A 17200-nucleotide genomic window follows, 5' to 3' on the forward strand; every position below is an offset into this window, starting at 1 on the left:
GCAGAGTTTCAATTCCCTTCCAAGTGACTGTCTGGTAAAACCACCTACAAAGAGAAAAAAAAAGAAAAGGGATCAGGACACACACACACAAGTGGCTCATAGAAAGGCTGCCTCTATTTATAGGTACCTTGTTGGTACTGAGAGCTATCCATTATGCTAGTCTGTGTTTGTGATGCTAAAGTACAAATAGAAACAGAAGGAAATGAACAGTGAAATGTTTTCTCAGAGCATAGATAAAGTTATGGCAGCAGGGTATTGAAGTATGTGACATTTATTAAGAAAGCACTAGTTAGTCACTTTTCACAAGCCATTGGTATTTGATTGTTCAGAAGCTGACTACCTTCCATTGTTGAGTAACAGGATTACTGCATGTTTCAAGACAGACTACAGCTTCTTTTTTTTTTGGTGTGTGTTCTGTCTGCAGATGTTGCTATGAAGAAAGAAGTTAGAAATGACTGATGTGGAGCCTGTGGTCACAGATTTTGCAGCATCGGGAAGGGCAGGCCGCCGAAATGCCTTACCAGATATTCTGGGTTCTCCTGCTGGGGCTGGGGCAGGGACTTCAGACCTGCCACACAAACTAGCTGAACTTTCTGTGTCAAAAGGTAATGCCTACAAATTGGTGAGAACTAAGGATTTCATGCAGTTATCCTCCATTTTCTCTCAAGACTTTTACCACTTCTTTCAGTTATGATGTCAAGTGCAATGGCAGTATTTCTTCTCTAGCTAGAACTAAATCTGCATCTGTTTTCCAAAGCAGCCATTAGTTGTGCCCATTAATTGGGAAAGGTTAATTTTATACCAGACTTCAGCTAAACTTGCCATATCCACCCTTATACCTGTTGTTCACTAGCTGGGGAGCTGGAATTATAAGATGAATTCCAAATCCATGCAGCAACAACAACAAAAAACAACCACCCACATCACAACACTGTTGTGCCACCGATCATCTTGTTAGTTGGTTACTCGCCTTATGTGCCAGATTCTCTTCTGCACTGGGGTCTCAGCACAGGAGGGCAAGAGGTGTCAGGAAGCCACTTACAGCACCCCAATTCCAAAACCACTGCAGCTTTGGCCCCAACTCAAGCATAAATCAGAGCCATCTAGGGATGTACCTATTACCCCAGGAGACCATATGCCAGCTGTAAATTTGTGGAGGAGAGCTGTGTTCTGCCTTGTCCTCCTCTGCCAGGGTGGAGAAGGGGTGGTGAGGAGACAGCTACACCAGCTTTACCCCAGCTGAGAATTTGCTCAACCGAAGGGGATTTTCAGCTAGTTTCTGGCCCCTTGGTGCTCTCAAAGAGAGAAGCTGTTCCTATTATTTATCTTCCATGGTTGTCTTATCTGCAGTTTCATATATCTCTGAGGTTCTATAACTGATATTTCCAACCCACTGCGGATCACGGGGGACTTGTGAGAGGGTAATGAACAGGCAGACCTTTTCTCAGCAGATCCCACAGGAAGATAGAGCACTTGAGTAGAGGAGTAAAAAGGTATCAACTTGCCACCTGCTGGCTTGAAACGAGAAGGGTGGAAAAAGAATCAGAAATTTAGGATGTATGTGTTTGGCGAACAGAAGCACAAAGTTAAAGGGCAGAGCATTATAAAGTAGAGGGGGAAAGAGATGGGCACAGAAAGAAGAATCATAGAAATGTAGGGCTGGAAGAGACCTTGAGAAGTAATCGAGTCCAGCACCCAATGCTGAAGCAGGACCAAATAAACCTAGACCATCCCTGACAGGTATTTGTCCAACCTGTTTTTCTAATGTCTATCCTAAATCTCCGTTGCTGAAGATTAAGCCCATAACGTTTTGTCCTACTTTGAGTGGACATGGAAAACAAATGATCACTGTCCTCTTTAGAATATAAGAACATAAGAATGGCCATACTGGGTCAGACCAAAGTTCCATCTAGCCCAGTATCCTGTCTTCCGGCAGTGGCTAATGCCAGGTGCTCAAGAGGGAATGAACAGAACAGGTAATCATCAAATGATCCATCGCCCATTCCCAGCTTCTGGCAAACAGAGGCTAGGGACACCATCCCTGCCCATCCTGGCTAATAGCCATTGATGGACTTATCCTCCATGAGTTTATCTAGTTCTTTTTTGAACCCTGTTAGTCTTGGCCTTCACAACATCCTCTGACAAGGAGTTCTTTATAACAGCTCTTAACATATTTGAGGTCTGTTATCAGGTCCTCCCCTTAATCTTCTTTTCTCAAGAATAAACATGCACAATATTTTTAACCTTTCCTCATAGGCCAGATTTTCTAAACCTTTAATCATTTCTGTTGCTCTATTCTGGACTCTCTCCAATTTGTTCACATCCTCCCTAAAGTGTGGTGCCCAGAACTGGACATAATACTCCAGCTGAGGCCTCACCAGTTCTGAGCAGGGCGGGATAATTACCTCCCATGTCTTATATTTGACACACCTGTTAATGCACCCCAGAATGATATTAGCCTTTTTTGCAGCTGCATCACATTGTTGACATATATTCAATTTGTGATCCACTAGAACCACCAGATTCTTTTCAGCAGTACTACCACCTAGCCAATTATTCCCTGTGTTGTAGTCGTGCATTTGATTTTTCCTTCCTAGGTGTAGTACTTTGCAGTCATCTTTATTGAATTTCATCTTGTTTGTTTCAGACCAATTCTCCAATTTTTCAAGGTCATTTTGAATTCCAATCCTGTCTTCCAAAGTGCTTGCAATCCTTCCCAGTTTAGTGTCATCTGCAAATTTTATAAGTATATTCTCTTCTATATTATCCAAGGCCTTTATAAAAATATTGAATAGAACTGGACCCAAGACTGACCCATGGGACCCCACTAGGTATGCCCTCCCAGTTTGACAACAAACTATTGGTAACTACTCTTTGAGTATGGTCATTCAACCAGTTGTGCACCCACCTTGTAGTAATTTCATCTGTACCCCATTTCCCTAATTTGCTTATAAGACTATCGTGTGAGAATGTGTCAAAATCCTTACTAAAATCAAGATATATCATGACTACTTCTCCCCTATCCACTAGGCCAGTAGCCCAGTCCAAGAAGGCAATTAGGTTGTTTTGGCATGATTTGTTCTTGACAAATGCGTGCCGGCTATTCCTTATAACCCTATTATCCTCTAGATCCTGACAAACTGATTATGTAATAATTTGTTCCAATATCTTTCCAGGTACTGTAGTTAGGCTCACCAGTCTGTAATTGCCTGGGTCCCCTTTGTTCCCCTTTTGAAAGATAGGTGCTATGTTTGCTCTTCTCCAGTCCTCTGGGAACTCACCCATCTTCCATGAGTTTTCAAAGATAATTGATGATGGTTCCAAGATTGCTTTAGCTAGAAGGGAAAGACAGTAGGGGTGGTCCAAAGATATTGCCTTAGGTTTAGGGGAGGGCAGCGGAGGCCTTAGTGCTGGCAGCCCTAAGAGTCTGACAGCAGTGAAAGCAGGTAATGGGAACTGAATCAGGCCCTAAGGTCAATGGAAAAACTCCCCTTCAGTGAGAGCTGGATCAGACCTCTAGAGAAACTGAGATCTTAACCTCTCCCTGCAGGCATTTGCATTATAAAAGAGGCTGGCCTTAGTACTTGTAGCACTACGGGTATGTCTACATTGCTATTAGACATCCGGGGCTGGCCTGTGCCAGCTGACTTGGGCTGTTCAATTGCAGTGTAGATGTTCAGACTCAGACTGCAGCTGAAGTTCTGGGACCCTCCCACCGCACAGGATCCTAGAGCCCAGACCCCAGCACAAGCCCCAGCATCTACACTGCAATTAAACAGCCCTTTAGCCTGAGCCTGAGTCAGCTGGCATGGGCCAGCCATGAGTTTTTAATTGCAATGTAGACATACCCCAAGAGTCCACTCCACCACATTCTTGATACATATTATAATGAGAATTATTTATGTTGGTCAAAGTATAAGATTTCATTTGACAAGAACTGTGATAAATCTTTCTACTCTGAGCTCGGCATGGTTCCCTTTATGCTCAGACTGGGGAAAGGAGAGCTGCAATAGTGTAATGAGGGTAAATGCAGGTAAATGGAGATTACCAACTTCGCATTTGGGGAATATAGAGTTTAGTTTAGGTTCATTTACCCACTTCTCTTTTTTTTTACCACTACACACTGGGGAGCTGCTATTTCCATTACTGAATGGGATGTAGCTGAGAACAATGTGGATTTGGGCTGTTATTCACAGCTGGAGCTGTGGAGGTGGAAACACTGCATTAGCCAAGCCCAATGAAATATTCATTGGCTTAAAAAAATCTTATTAAGCTTTATATAGTTCAGCACAATCGGAGACACATAACTAACTTGAATAAAATAGAGTTAACAAAACAACTGGAGATCAAGAAAGATTCCTCCCATTTGTTTCATTTTAGCCTCTGGAAAGCTTAGTTGTTGGGGGGGGGGAAAAGTGCTTCTTACAGCACAGAGCCTCTCCCCTTAGTCTTTTACCACATGAAAATTAACATGAAAGAGTGATCACCTTGTTAAAAGAAATGCCAAGGCATTACATAAAATGACATAAGTATTTAGGCCTCCAGACAGAATAATCATCCACTCCTGGTGCCCATCCAATCTATTATTAAGAACAAATAAAACAGAGATACGGTAGCTCCAGCAAAATGTGCTGTTTCTTTCACATGAATACAGGGATGTAATCTGCAGAGATTGGAAGAACAATGAATTATCAATTGCTCTTAACACTGTTGTAGACCAGTGCTGTTTCTGAAAAGGGCTGCTTTTGAATCCTCCATTTCTGATATCTGTAATTTGCAATGGTGAAAATGAGGTAATAGGAAGTTTGCACAGGATGGGGGTCAATTTGGCTCTAACTTTAGGGATGACTCAGGGGTGCTGTATGAGCAGAGAGTTCTCAGAGGGTTTCCCTGACACTAGCTACAGAATGGTTCTGTATCATTCTAGTACAGGGGTCTGCAACCTTTCAGAAGTGGCATGCCGAGTCTTCATTTATTCACTTTAATTTAAGGTTTCGCGTGCCGGTAATACATTTTAACATTTTTTAGAAGGTCTCTCTCTATAAGTCTATATTATATAACTAAACTATTGTTGTATGTAAAGTAAACAAGGTTTTCAAAATGTTTAAGAAGCTTCATTTAAAATTAAATTAAAATGCTGATCTTACAGGCTGCTCAGCCTGCTTCCAGCCTGGGGTTCTGTTCACCTAGGCCGGCAGTGGACTGAGCGGGGCCTGTGGCCAGGATGCCAGCTGGCAAGGGGCTGGCAGCCGGGACCCCAGACCTGGGGGTGGGTTTCAGAGGTCAGGGCAGAGGGCTGGGTGTGTGTGCGGGATGCAGGGCAGAAGACTGGGTGTGTGGGGGGTTCAGGGGTCAGGGCAGAGGGCGGGGGGGTGGAGGTGCAGGGCAGAAGGCTGGGGTACTCGGCTCATGGGGGTGCTCCCAGGCCTCTTTCCTGAGCAGCTCATGGCAGGGGGCTGGAAGGGATATGCCCTGTTCCACCCCCTCCCCCAAGGCCCCGTCCCTACCTCTTTTCTGCCTCCTCTACGGAGCAGCGAGCACACTGCCACTCATCCCCCTCCTCCTCGCAAGGGCCATCAGCTGATCGGTGCAGGGAAGGAGACGAGGAGGGGCAGGAAAGCACCACGCTGGGGGAAGAAGCGGGGGAAGGGGAAGCTTGGCTGCCACAGGACCAAGCTTCTGCCTCCTGCCCCCGCAGGGGAGAGCGGTGGGCAGGGGGGCTGAGTGGGGCCGGGGGCCGGGACCACGGCAGGCAGCAGCGTGCCACTCAAAATTGGCTTGCGTGCCGTGTTTGGCACGTGTGCCTTAGGTTGCCGACCCCGTTCTAGTAAATGCCACATAAACCCATTTCAAGAATTCTCAATGTATGCAACAGATTGTAGCCCATATACACTGTTGGAAAGTAAATTTAGGACAAGACAATGGCCAGAAAGTTTTTAGGGTCAAGCACCCAAAAGTTTGGATCCTCATCTGCACCTTTTGTGTCTGTAAAACAGAGCTGGAAATTTCACAATGAAAGGATTTTCTTACAAGGTTTCTGGCAATTCCTCTGTCCAGTTGAGCGAGAAATACTACAAGAACAGCCTCTTTTCCAGCTGAGAGGAGACGTGCAGAGGGGAATGATTTTATTTTTTAAAGCAAGCCATACTTTTCCATACCTGAAAGGAAATTCAGTTTGGGTTTAAATGTGGGTGGTGATCTTGGAGACTTTATCCAAATAGGTTTGTCCTTCCTTAATGCTTGTGGGCCATAAGTTTTACATTGTCTCCAGGATGCTGTAAACCACTGTAATACTGGTGAAAAGCCAAGAATGGGATCTGCAGATGCTCTTCCACATGTAGCAAAGGATGGGAGCTGCATACATTGGTCTATGGTGTAGCCCAGTGTGCTGTAAAGATCACATCAAGTTAATGCTCAGATTCTTCCCCTTTGTGGGAGTAACTTATTCTGAGCCTACCTAGAAATTGGCTTCCTGTGAAGGAACCACCTAGTGGTCAGCTCAATAAAGTTCTTTCTTACTGGCAGATGACCTCAATATGGCTTCTTTCTCAGCCAGTCAGCGCTGGCTGAGCAAGGACTAAGAGCAGAGGATAAATGAGCTGTCACCACAGTCACTCTAGAACAGTGGTTCTCAAACTTTTGTACTGATGACCTCTTTCACATAGCACCCTTTCACATAACAAGCCCCCCCTTATAAATTAAAACCATTTTTATATATTTAACACTATTATAAAAGCTGGATGCAAAATGGGGTTGGGGTGGAGGCTGACAGCTCGCGGCCCCCCATGTAATAACCTTATGATCCCCTGAGGTTTCCTGACCTGCAGTTTGAGAACCCCTGCTCTAGAATTAGAGCTAGCTCATTGCAGCTGGATGCAAGCATGAGCAGCTCAATCAGGGTGCTAAGCAACTCATGAAGGGGCTGCTCTCAACTTCCACTCACTTCCCTGGGAGTTGAGGGGGCTCAGCACCTACAGCAATTGATCAGAATCCTGCAGAATGGAGCTTGTGATGCTAGGGAGCACTGGCTCCGGAATGATGCTTAGTTGCATATTTTCACTCTGGCAGATATAAGATACACAGTTCTTCTTGCTAATGCTAGTGTTATGGCAAGTTCTCAGGGCTGCTTGCTGAAAATTTACCCCTTAGGTTCTGACAGTCAAACTTCATAAGACTCAGAGAGCTCCACAGCCAAGTACTGTATGTTTAAATCAGAGCTACCTGGTCTGAACAGATCCCTAAAAGCCATAGTCTGGCCTAGATTTGGGTGTGCAAATCCCATTGACATCAGTGGTTGTGCCACATGTGGCTTGAGGGCAGTATAGTTTTAGAAACTGTTGCTGAGCAGTAAAGAAAACAAAACAGAGGGCAGTTTCCATTTACTTGTATATTTAATCAGTAGTAAAGAATTAACAGTATAATACATCAGAAGTTATATAGTGGAATTCTGTTTTAATTATCTTTTCAGGCTACCATGGTTTTGTTGTATTCAAACAATCACTCTAACCCAGTCCATAAAAGAGTGAACTTTCTAAATCAGAAAGAAAATCTTCACCTAGCAAAGGCAAAGTGGAGTCTATGAAGCATTTCAATGCTAAGAAAAGTCAGTCATACCATAACTGGCACCCCCATACATTGTAACATTCTCTATCTGCAACCAAGCAACACTCAGAGATATGAAATTCTTTCTTATCTTTGGAAATGACAAGAGAAAAATCAAAGAAATTATCTCCAATTTTAATCTTACAACCAAATACCCATTGATCAGTATAAGCACAGGGCAAGCAACTCAGCATCAACAGGGAATTGCTGTTGGAAAATGAGATGAAAGTCCTATCTGTCTAAACTATCTATTCTAGCTGTCGAATGGTTTTGCTAAAACATCTGTCACTGTGGTAGTTAAGAGCCAGCTGATACTAGCAGTGATCAATAAATATTTATCTTTGATTAAATAGCCAATCTCTTGCATGAGAATGCATGTGCTAGGTGTTTTATCATGTATTTATGTCTCTTTAGATGAAGAAGCAGAGGGTGGAGAAATATCATCCGAAGCCATGTTGGAAAACCCAGAGATAGAAGGAAAAAGCAGTGCCTCCTAATCTCTAGAGATTGCTGGATTTACAATGTCCATCGACAGACTTTACAAATGTTCTGCTTTTCACAGGTTCCAAGCCCTACTAGAAACTGTAGTGGTCTGGGCAGGACTATTCAACACAATTGTATCTGGATGACATTAACTTGCAGCTACTACTTAGGGTTTTCATGCTGTTTTCTACTGTAGTCCATTAAAAAGCAAGTAATCTACAAATCACAACCAGGAAAAAGCTAAAGAATGTATGTGGTGTTTTTTAATTGTTATCAGTTGCACCATATTGATACTAATCCAACCAAACCCTTTTTGATCATTTCAATGATTATGGTTAACAGTTGTACAAAACACAATAACTGTGCTAAATATAACTCCTGATTAATTTTCCAAATTATTTTTTTCATTGACACCAAGTCTTGTTTCCCATCCAAGATGAGATTATGTCAAGTGTATTGGGATGCAGATAGGGAGGGGATTTTTCTGACCTTTAAAGATAGAAGAAACACATACATCTATGATGTACAAACTTTTGGAACTTTCAGAGGTTTTATTCTCTTTGGGAAGAGAAATGGGGTGAAAAAGCCTGAAACAAAACACATTTTTCTCCTCCTCTTTTCCAAAATGTTCTATATTCTTCTTAAAAAACAAAAAAAACTTTTTGAAAATCTCTTCAGTTTATTCAGCCCTATCCCCAGGCAGATAATCTCTGGGTTCTTCTATTCCCAACAATCATACTCCTTCTGTCTTTTCTGTGCACAGCCTCAATACTCTATTTGTTCAGATGTATTTAAAATAAAATAGCAACATTTGTAAGTGATTTAAATTGCTTACGCTCATCCTGGATATTAAATAGATCCCATCTCTTTTGTGTTCTTGAATCTTTGATGTCTCTCCTGTATGGCAAGGAATGAATCAGAAGTACCATAATACACAATTTTTTTGTTTCATTTGTGATTTTTTGGTTTGTCCGTTTATGATGGAGCTATTCCATTCATTCTGGGTTTACTAAAACATATTTAAACAAAGACTCTGCCTGCACTAAAAGATCATTCATATTTTGTTACAAAGATTGTATCCCTGAAAATATTTTGTATGGATCCCTTTATTATTCAGGATATAGAGTCACATGAATGCATGCACTTGTGTTGGAATCAGAGTCAATGGTCATTTGAAATTCTTACAAAGGTATAGTGTGCAGCTAATTCTGATAATCAGGCACTTCTATTTGCATAGTGTGTTTCTATTGGAGTATGGCTTACAGGTGGAGGTATTAATGATACATGGGTATTGGCAGTACTCAAAGGATGATGATCATAAATCCCACATGGAGCCAGAGTAATGGGGCTTTATGTACTGGCTGTCCTATAGAGGGATAGGGGTATGATGCACACCCTAGCCTAGAGACAAGATGCAGGGCTGCATCACAGTCAGTAGGCAAGTCTATAAGATGGCAAAGTGATCTTTTCTCTGACTAATTCAGAGGAGGGATTTGAATCCACATCTCCTACCTCCCAGGTGAATGCCTTGATCACCAGGCTACGGAATTAGGGTTACCATATTTAAACATTAAAAAAAGAGGACACTCCATGGGGCCCCGGCCCTGCCCCTTCCCCGCCCCAACTCCACCCCTTCCCCAAAGTCCCTGCCCCAACTCCGCCCCCTCCCCTGAGCACCCCGCATTCCCCCTCCTCCCTCCCAGCCACGTGAAACAGCTGCCCGAGCGCTACCGGCTTCACGGTTTGCCTGGCAGCCCCCAGACCTCCAGACCCTGCGCCCCTGGCTGGGTGCTTCCCCTCCTGGGCTCCGGCTGCGCTGGAGAAGCGCCCGGCCAAGAGCGCAGGGTCTGGAGGTCTGGGGGCTGCCCGGCAAACCGTGAAGCCGGTAGCGCTCGGGCAGCTCGGCTCTTCAGCTACACAAAGCTGAGGTGTCTGGGGGGAGCAGCAGCAGCCGCCGCCACTGCGGGGGAATCCGCCTGCAGCTCGCAGCCTGCCGGAGCCGCTCTAAGGTAAGCAGGGGACTGGGGCAGGGGTGCCAGCAAAACAAAGCTGGGAGTATTTTCCCGGACATGTTCGGCTTTTTGGCAATTCCCCCCGGACGGGGATTTGAGGACCAAAAAGCCGGACATGTCCGGGAAAATCCGGACATATGGTAACCCTATACGGAATCATTCTCACACTCTCTCTCTTTTTGGTTCAATGTATATTTAAGTATTTCTACGAAGTGGAACAACTTCAACAGGAGAAACGGAGAGCAGTTCACCTTAGAATAGCCTATAGCCTATTGCAGGGGTGGCCAACCTGTGGCTCCGGAGCCACATGCGGCTCTTCAGAAGTTAATATGCGGCTCCTTCTATAGGCTGGAGCTACAGGCGCCAACTTTCCAATGTGCTGGGGGGTGCTCACTGCTCAACCCCTGGCTCTGCCACAGGCCCTGCCCCCACTCCACCCCTTCACACCCCCTCCTCTGAACCTGCCGTGCCCTCGCTCCTCCCCTTCCCCCCTCCCCCCGAGCCTCCTGCACGCCACAAAACAGCTGATCGGCAGAGCTGCCGGTGGGTGGGAGGCGCTAGGGGTGGGGGTGGGGGCAGCTGATGGGGGGTTGCTAATGTATTACTGTGGCTCTTTGGCAATGTACATTGGTAAATTATGGCTCCTTCTCAAGCTCAGGTTGGCCACCCCGGCCTAGTGGTTAGGGGAATTCCAAGTTCAAATCCCTAGTTCAGGGATTCAAATGTAGATTTCCCTACATCCCAGGCAAATCCCCTAGCTATTGGGCTATTGTTTATAAAGTGGGGACACATGCTGTTTGCTAGACCTGAAAATCTCTTCCCTTGCCAAAATGGGCATATGGAATTGGTGACTAGATTCTGGCCAACAAAAACTGAATTTTTCAGCAAACAAATGATTTTCCCCAAAACTTTGCCAAGCCCTAGTAGTGACTGCTGTGTCTGTGCAACCCCTATGCAGACATCACTGGCCATTGAACTACGTAAGTGCAGATTCAGTTGCTATTTCCATAACCCAACTACTATATTCCCTCCACATTAGCTCATTCCTAGCTGGCACAGAGTACATTTTCCTGGTGCACAGAGTGTGCAGAGGCACCCCTGCACAAATACTGTGCCTTCACATCCCTTTCCTCCCAGTCCAGGCATGCCTTGTGTGGGCCTTTCAGCAAAGGAGGAGTTTCCCCCGAACTGAGTGGGAGCTGAGCTCTGCCACTTCCTCCCGACCCCTGTCCAACAGGAACTAAGTCCTAGAGCTTTTCACAAGTTATAAAAGCACTGTTCCACTAAAACAAGATAAAAGCGCTGCCAAAGGTTGCAAGAGCAAAGGAAATGGCAACAGAAAAGCAAAGCAGAAGGATTAGGCAAGAGGAATTCAAAGTTGTATTGCACTTGCAATGCCTGCTCTGACTTGGTTCTGTGTTCCAGTCCCCATTTCAGGCCTTTACAACAGCCTGCTTTAGCAAGGTACTTAATCATGTGCCTAACTTTGAACACCTGAGTAGTCCCATTGAAATTAAGCAGTGAAGTGCCATTACATGGGACTGCTCACATGCTTAAAGTGAAGCAGGTGCTTTAGCCTATATGAATTCTCCTAATTTTTCTTCACATTTGGAGCACTGGCTATTTTGAAAACTGAACCTTACAGTACATTGACCAGGGGTTCTCAAACTGGGGGTCAGGACCCCTCAGGGGGTCGCAAAGTTATTACATGGGGGGTCGCGAGCTGTCAGCTTCCACCCCAAACCGCGCTTTGCTTCCAGCATTATTAATGGTATTAAATATATTAAAAAGTGTTTTTAATTTATGAGGGAGGTCACACTCAGAGGCTTGCTATGTGAAATGGGTCATCAGTACAAAAGTTTGAGAATCACTGACATTGACATTGACAGTGAAATCCGGGTTACGTACATTGATGCTAAACAAATGCTTTCATTAACCGAAGGTGTTTTGCAGGAGTTTTCTATTAGAATGCTAATGAAATGAATCAATGGGACGTAAGGTCCAATACGGCACACACATATGCATTTGCTTAACTTTACATGACAGTAGTTCCATAATTGCTCACATGTGTAAAGTTAGGATCATGCTCAGAAACTCACACGAGGCACTCAGAACCTTGCAGGGTTGGGCCCTAATTTCTCTGGGATGCGTAAAAAGATGCTGTGACGTTCCCAAGAGGGACACAAAAGCCTGGGTACCAACCTCAGGGCAGACTGTTAAAAAGCTAGGGCCCAAACCCCAAATTGGTCATGAGTTCTAAACTGAGATTTCACCAACCAATTGCACTAAGTGCAAACTCCTCAGGGGCACATAGCCTTAAATGGAGTCACAGACAGTCCCCTTGGATATTCCAGTCTGTCTTGTCACCCACATGAGCATATCTCTGTGATAGATGGCCCTTAAAACTAAAATTCACAGTAATATTCAGGTTATTCCTTGTCCCAAAGGACCAGTCACTTACCCCAGGTCAACTGCGCTGTACCTTGCACATCAAGGACAAGGTTTGTAGCCAATCCTATAATACATTTTATGAAGATTTATTAAATAGGAAAAGGAAACTAGAGAGTTATTTACAAGCAGGGCCGGCTCTGGCTTTTTTGCCGCCCCAGGCAAAAAAGCCTCCGCCCGCCCCCCCCCTCGTGGGGGGGGGGGCGGAGCCCGGGGGGGGGCGGCGAGCCCCGGCGGGGGCTCCGCTCTCCCGCCGGGGGGAGGGCGGCCAGAGCCCTGGGAGGAGGGCGGCGAGCCCCGGCGGGGGCTCGGCTCTCCCCCCCCCCCCCGGCGGCCAGAGCGCCGGGGGCAGGGCGGCGAGAGGGCGGCGAGCCCCGGCTGGGGCTCGGCTCTCCCCCCGGCGGCCAGAGCGCAGGGGGCAGGGCGGCGAGAGGGCGGCGAGAGGGGGCAGGGCGCCGGGGGGGAGGGCGGCCGGAGCCCTGGGAGGAGGGCGGCGAGCCCCGGCGGGGGCTCGGCTCTCCCCCCGGCGGCCAGAGCGCCGGGGGCAGGGCGGCGAGAGGGCGGCGAGCCCCGGTTGGGGCTCGGCTCTCCCCCCGGCGGCCAGAGCGCAGGGGGCAGGGCGGCGAGAGGGCGGCGAGAGGGGGCAGGGCGCCGGGGGGGAGGGCGGCCGGAGCCCTGGGAGGAGGGCGGCGAGCCCCGGCGGGGGCTCGGCTCTCCCCCCGGCGGCCAGAGCGCCGGGGGCAGGGCGGCGAGAGGGCGGCGAGCCCCGGTTGGGGCTCGGCTCTCCCCCCGGCGGCCAGAGCGCAGGGCGGCGAGCCCCAGGAGGGGCTCGCAGCTCTCCCCCCGGCAGCCGGGGGGAGGGCGCGGGGGGGAGGGCGGCGAGCCCGGCTGTGGCCCCGCTCTCCCCGGCGGCCCGAGCGCCGCGCCGCCCCCCTCCAGGTGCCGCCCCAAGCACCAGCTTGGTTGCCTGGTGCCTGGAGCCGGCCCTGTTTACAAGGGTAAAGCAAGTGAATATAGACACATGAATGAGTTATAGGTTTTAAATGGTAAAAGAGGTTTCTATAATCAGCAAGCTCTGTTTGTTCTTTAGGGTTAACCACAGCTAACCAGCTGGGGCTTTCTTGCATAGGCCTAGGAAATGCCTTGCCCCCCACAGAATTCCAGCACCAGAGAGATCCTTAGTTCCTTTAGTTTGGGGTTTTTACTCCCACGCCTGCCATGGGCTCTCAACTGCACACTCTGGTGGTGGGAAGAGTCCACTTGCATGATTCACATTCATTGGGAGGAGATCAGAACAATAAGAGTCTTTAGTCCATTTGCTGACTGTTCCTCAAACCAGAAGTAGGGAGTTTCCAGTTGTAAGATCCAACAATAGCCTGTCTGGTATTGACGGGACTCCTCTTTTGGGAGGGGGTGTAACAATTTTTGTAAAAGAGCAGCTCTTCACACTAATTAATGTCCCTCTCCTGTACAGTGATGCATACGGTCACAGAGGGGGGTCACACTACACCCGCCCAAATATTACATTATAATATGGAATACACATATTACAACTAAAGTTAATGCATGCAGTAACTCACAAATATTCAACTGAGTCCAAAGACTAAAAACTTCCTGTCATTCTAATACTTATTTTATCACTATTAAACCACAAGTGAACAGACAGATTTCAGCTACGTATCTGTCAGTCTTCAGTTGAGACATGGGGACCTTGGCATGAGCTGGCGCCTAGTCTGCCAGGGTACAGATGCCACTGAGAAAATGTAGTAAAGAAATAAACAAGGGAAAGAAGTAAATCTAAAATAGAAAACTGGTTTCCTTCATCTAAGGAGAAGAAAAAAAGAAACAGTAACAAAACAGGATTTTTTTAAACATGACTAAATTCAACAGGGTCAACATATTTAATCTATCTGGAAAGTATTTGGTGCCAGCTTTATATACAAGGAGCAACATTGCTAACAGTCAGTAATGGGATTTCTCATTTATACAGTAACCACTTTAAGGCCCTGATTTAGCCAGGTTTCTAAGCAGATGCCTAACTTTAAGCATGAGACTAATCCCGCTGAAGTCAATGGGACTACTCACATACTTAAAATTAAGTACATGCTTGATATCCTGGCTGAATCAAAGCCTTAAGCCTTTATTAGGGGTAGTCTGATACATGTTGCAAAGCATTGAACCCAATTTCCACTCCAGCCAATTCGGTCCAAGTGCTGTGTATTATTGTAAGCTTCCTTATTGTCAGCGTAAATGATGCATGGTGTTCTGTGGATTTATGGAGCAAAGAGAGCAATTCTGCTACAAAGCAGGAAAAATGTATCTATTCTGATGTGGCTTTTAGAGTTTAATGGAGCAATTATTCATTTTCAACTACTCACTATGAAAAAAGCATTAGTTCATTATGCTGTAGATATATTTAATATGTTTTGGGTATTTTGAGTGCTTACAGAGTCAGCCATGAACGCTCACATATCTCATTGGAAAGCTAATGTTCCTTGGCTATGACCTATTGCTTTGCTGTCAGAAGACACATGTGATATATAGCAAACATATTGGGCTGGATCTTCTCCTGGTATAAATAGATGTATTTCCATTTACATCCTGCATGGCAATAAATGGGCAAATATACTTTTGGGGAGATTTATTATAATTTTCTCAAATTAGAAAGAGCAACTTAATGAGTAGAATTCTTGAATTTCTAAAAAGCAACTTATCTGCACTTAATATATCTATTCCTCAGCTGGACTTATGCCATATGTTTTGTATTGGTATAGTATTGTATCCACCATGCTTAGAAAAAAGGTGATTGATGGAATGGGCAAAGTACACAAGGTTTGTATGGTAGTACATTTCAAAAGAGACTCCAGAATAGCTCACATTATATCTAACTAAAGGTCACATTCAGCTCCCAGGGAATGAAGTCAAAGGAAGTCTTGCCCATTGACTACAATAAAAGTTGGCTCGGGGTGTAATTGCAGCTGCTGTTTAGGGATCATAACCCAGATATAGTAGTAGCGGTGGCTTAAACCTTATATGCGTTCTAAACAGATAAAAATGGCTGCTAACAGTGCACAATACAAAGAAGGGTGATTTGGCTAAGAAGTTCTGAACCTTGCTTAAGTCTGTGTTTACCATGCTCCTCAATAAATCTTGAAATCCACCTCAACAGAAATCAATATCATCCTATTATCTTCCCTGAATGGATGCTATTGAAATAAATGGCAGGTGATGTACTGTATACTCAGTGTAAATGCTACTGACATAAAGTAGTAACACAGATTGTACAGACAGGTCTTTTAAAAAATGTTTGAATGCTCTTGTGTAAACATCACACAGCTGGAATTAGTATTAGTACAGCAATTTTCACATTGTCAACATATTCACGGTTATGTCATGATGTCCTAATGGCTGAAGATCAGAGTTACATAACAAGGCATTATACATCCTTTGTTATCATTCCCATATAGTGACAATGTCTGGATATGTGCAGTGTAATTGTACCTGTGTTTAGTCCTAGCATATTAGAGAGACAAAGTGTTGGTCGAATAAAAGATATTACCTCACCCGCCTTGTCTGTCTAAATGTCTGTGCACCGTCACACAGAGACATGAACCCAGAATATATGATGGTGCAGTGGGTTTTATGTAGCATAGTAGTGTAGACTAGCCCTGAGAGTGTGTGTGTAAATAGTATGGTGCCGTGCATCGAGGAAGCCTCTGAAAGACATGACCAGAAATGTGTAATTGAGATGTTAAAGGTGCTAAATGCCCAGCCATTGTTGTGCCTTCCACCAGCTAAGGACAAAAATAGACAATATTGCCAAGATATTGAAGCACAACTTAAATGCTGGGGTGAACATATGTGTGAATTAATGAACAGATCCCCACCAACAGGTAAACTACAGTGTAATCAAAAAAAGAATCCCGCAGAAAACAGGCCGGTGACGTTAAAGGAAGTGATGCTTGTGATCAAACAGTTACAAAATACTTTGTCTTGCTATTTCATCAGAACTGCTAAAGAGTGGAGGCCTGGATTTAGTTCTCTGCCTTCATAGAGCTGTCTTAAAAGTTTGAGAAACTGGTCACATTCCAGAAGATTGGAAATCTTTTTTCAAAATAGGAGAGTGATCAGCTTGCTCAAACTCTAGGGGAATAACCCTGCTGTCAATCCCTGAGAAGGTGTTTATGATCGTATTCCTGAACTGATTGAAATACTGTCTCAGCCCAAAAATGAGAGACAACCAGTGTGGTTTCCATACAGGTTAATCTACAGTCCATACTATATATGCTCTGCGGAATGTTAAACAGCTAGAGAAACAACAGGAAGTTAACATTGTGTTTATAGACTTTGCAGTTGCTTTTGACTCAGTGCATCTATCAGCACTGTGGATATTACTAAAGCAATACGGAGTGCCAGAGGACTTAATGCACCTGGTGGAGGAACCGTACCGCAGGCCGTTTAGCTATGTGATGGTCAACAGTTGTATTACAGACTGGTTTTCTGTTGAATCAGGAGTATTCCAGGGATGCATTCTCTCACCTACATTATTTAATGTTCTAATAGACTATCTGATGACAAAATTGACTGAGGTGTATGAGTAGGAGGTGTGAAATTTAAAGATTTGTCTTTAGAGGATCTCAAGTATATGGATTATT

General features: G+C 45.2%; 1 protein-coding gene across 1 annotated transcript; it reads left to right on the forward strand.

Moving 5' to 3' along the window:
* Positions 1–451: 451 nt before the first annotated feature.
* PKIB (cAMP-dependent protein kinase inhibitor beta) lies at positions 452–8099 on the forward strand. The gene is made up of 2 exons (XM_065400590.1): positions 452–605; positions 8017–8099. The coding sequence occupies exons 1-2, from the start codon at positions 452–454 to the stop codon at positions 8097–8099; spliced, it is 237 nt and encodes a 78-aa protein (XP_065256662.1).
* Positions 8100–17200: the final 9101 nt, after the last annotated feature.

The sequence above is a fragment of the Emys orbicularis genome, chromosome 3 (assembly GCF_028017835.1).
Source record: "Emys orbicularis isolate rEmyOrb1 chromosome 3, rEmyOrb1.hap1, whole genome shotgun sequence".
Taxonomy (NCBI): domain Eukaryota; kingdom Metazoa; phylum Chordata; order Testudines; family Emydidae; genus Emys; species Emys orbicularis.

Excerpts from the sequence above, each read along its gene's own strand:
- PKIB (XM_065400590.1), top strand. The coding sequence starts at position 452 with ATGACTGATGTGGAGCCTGTGGTCACAGATTTTGCAGCATCGGGAAGG. Across the intron at positions 606-8,016 it reads TGAACTTTCTGTGTCAAAAG|ATGAAGAAGCAGAGGGTGGA; the intron begins GTAATGCCTACA and ends ATGTCTCTTTAG.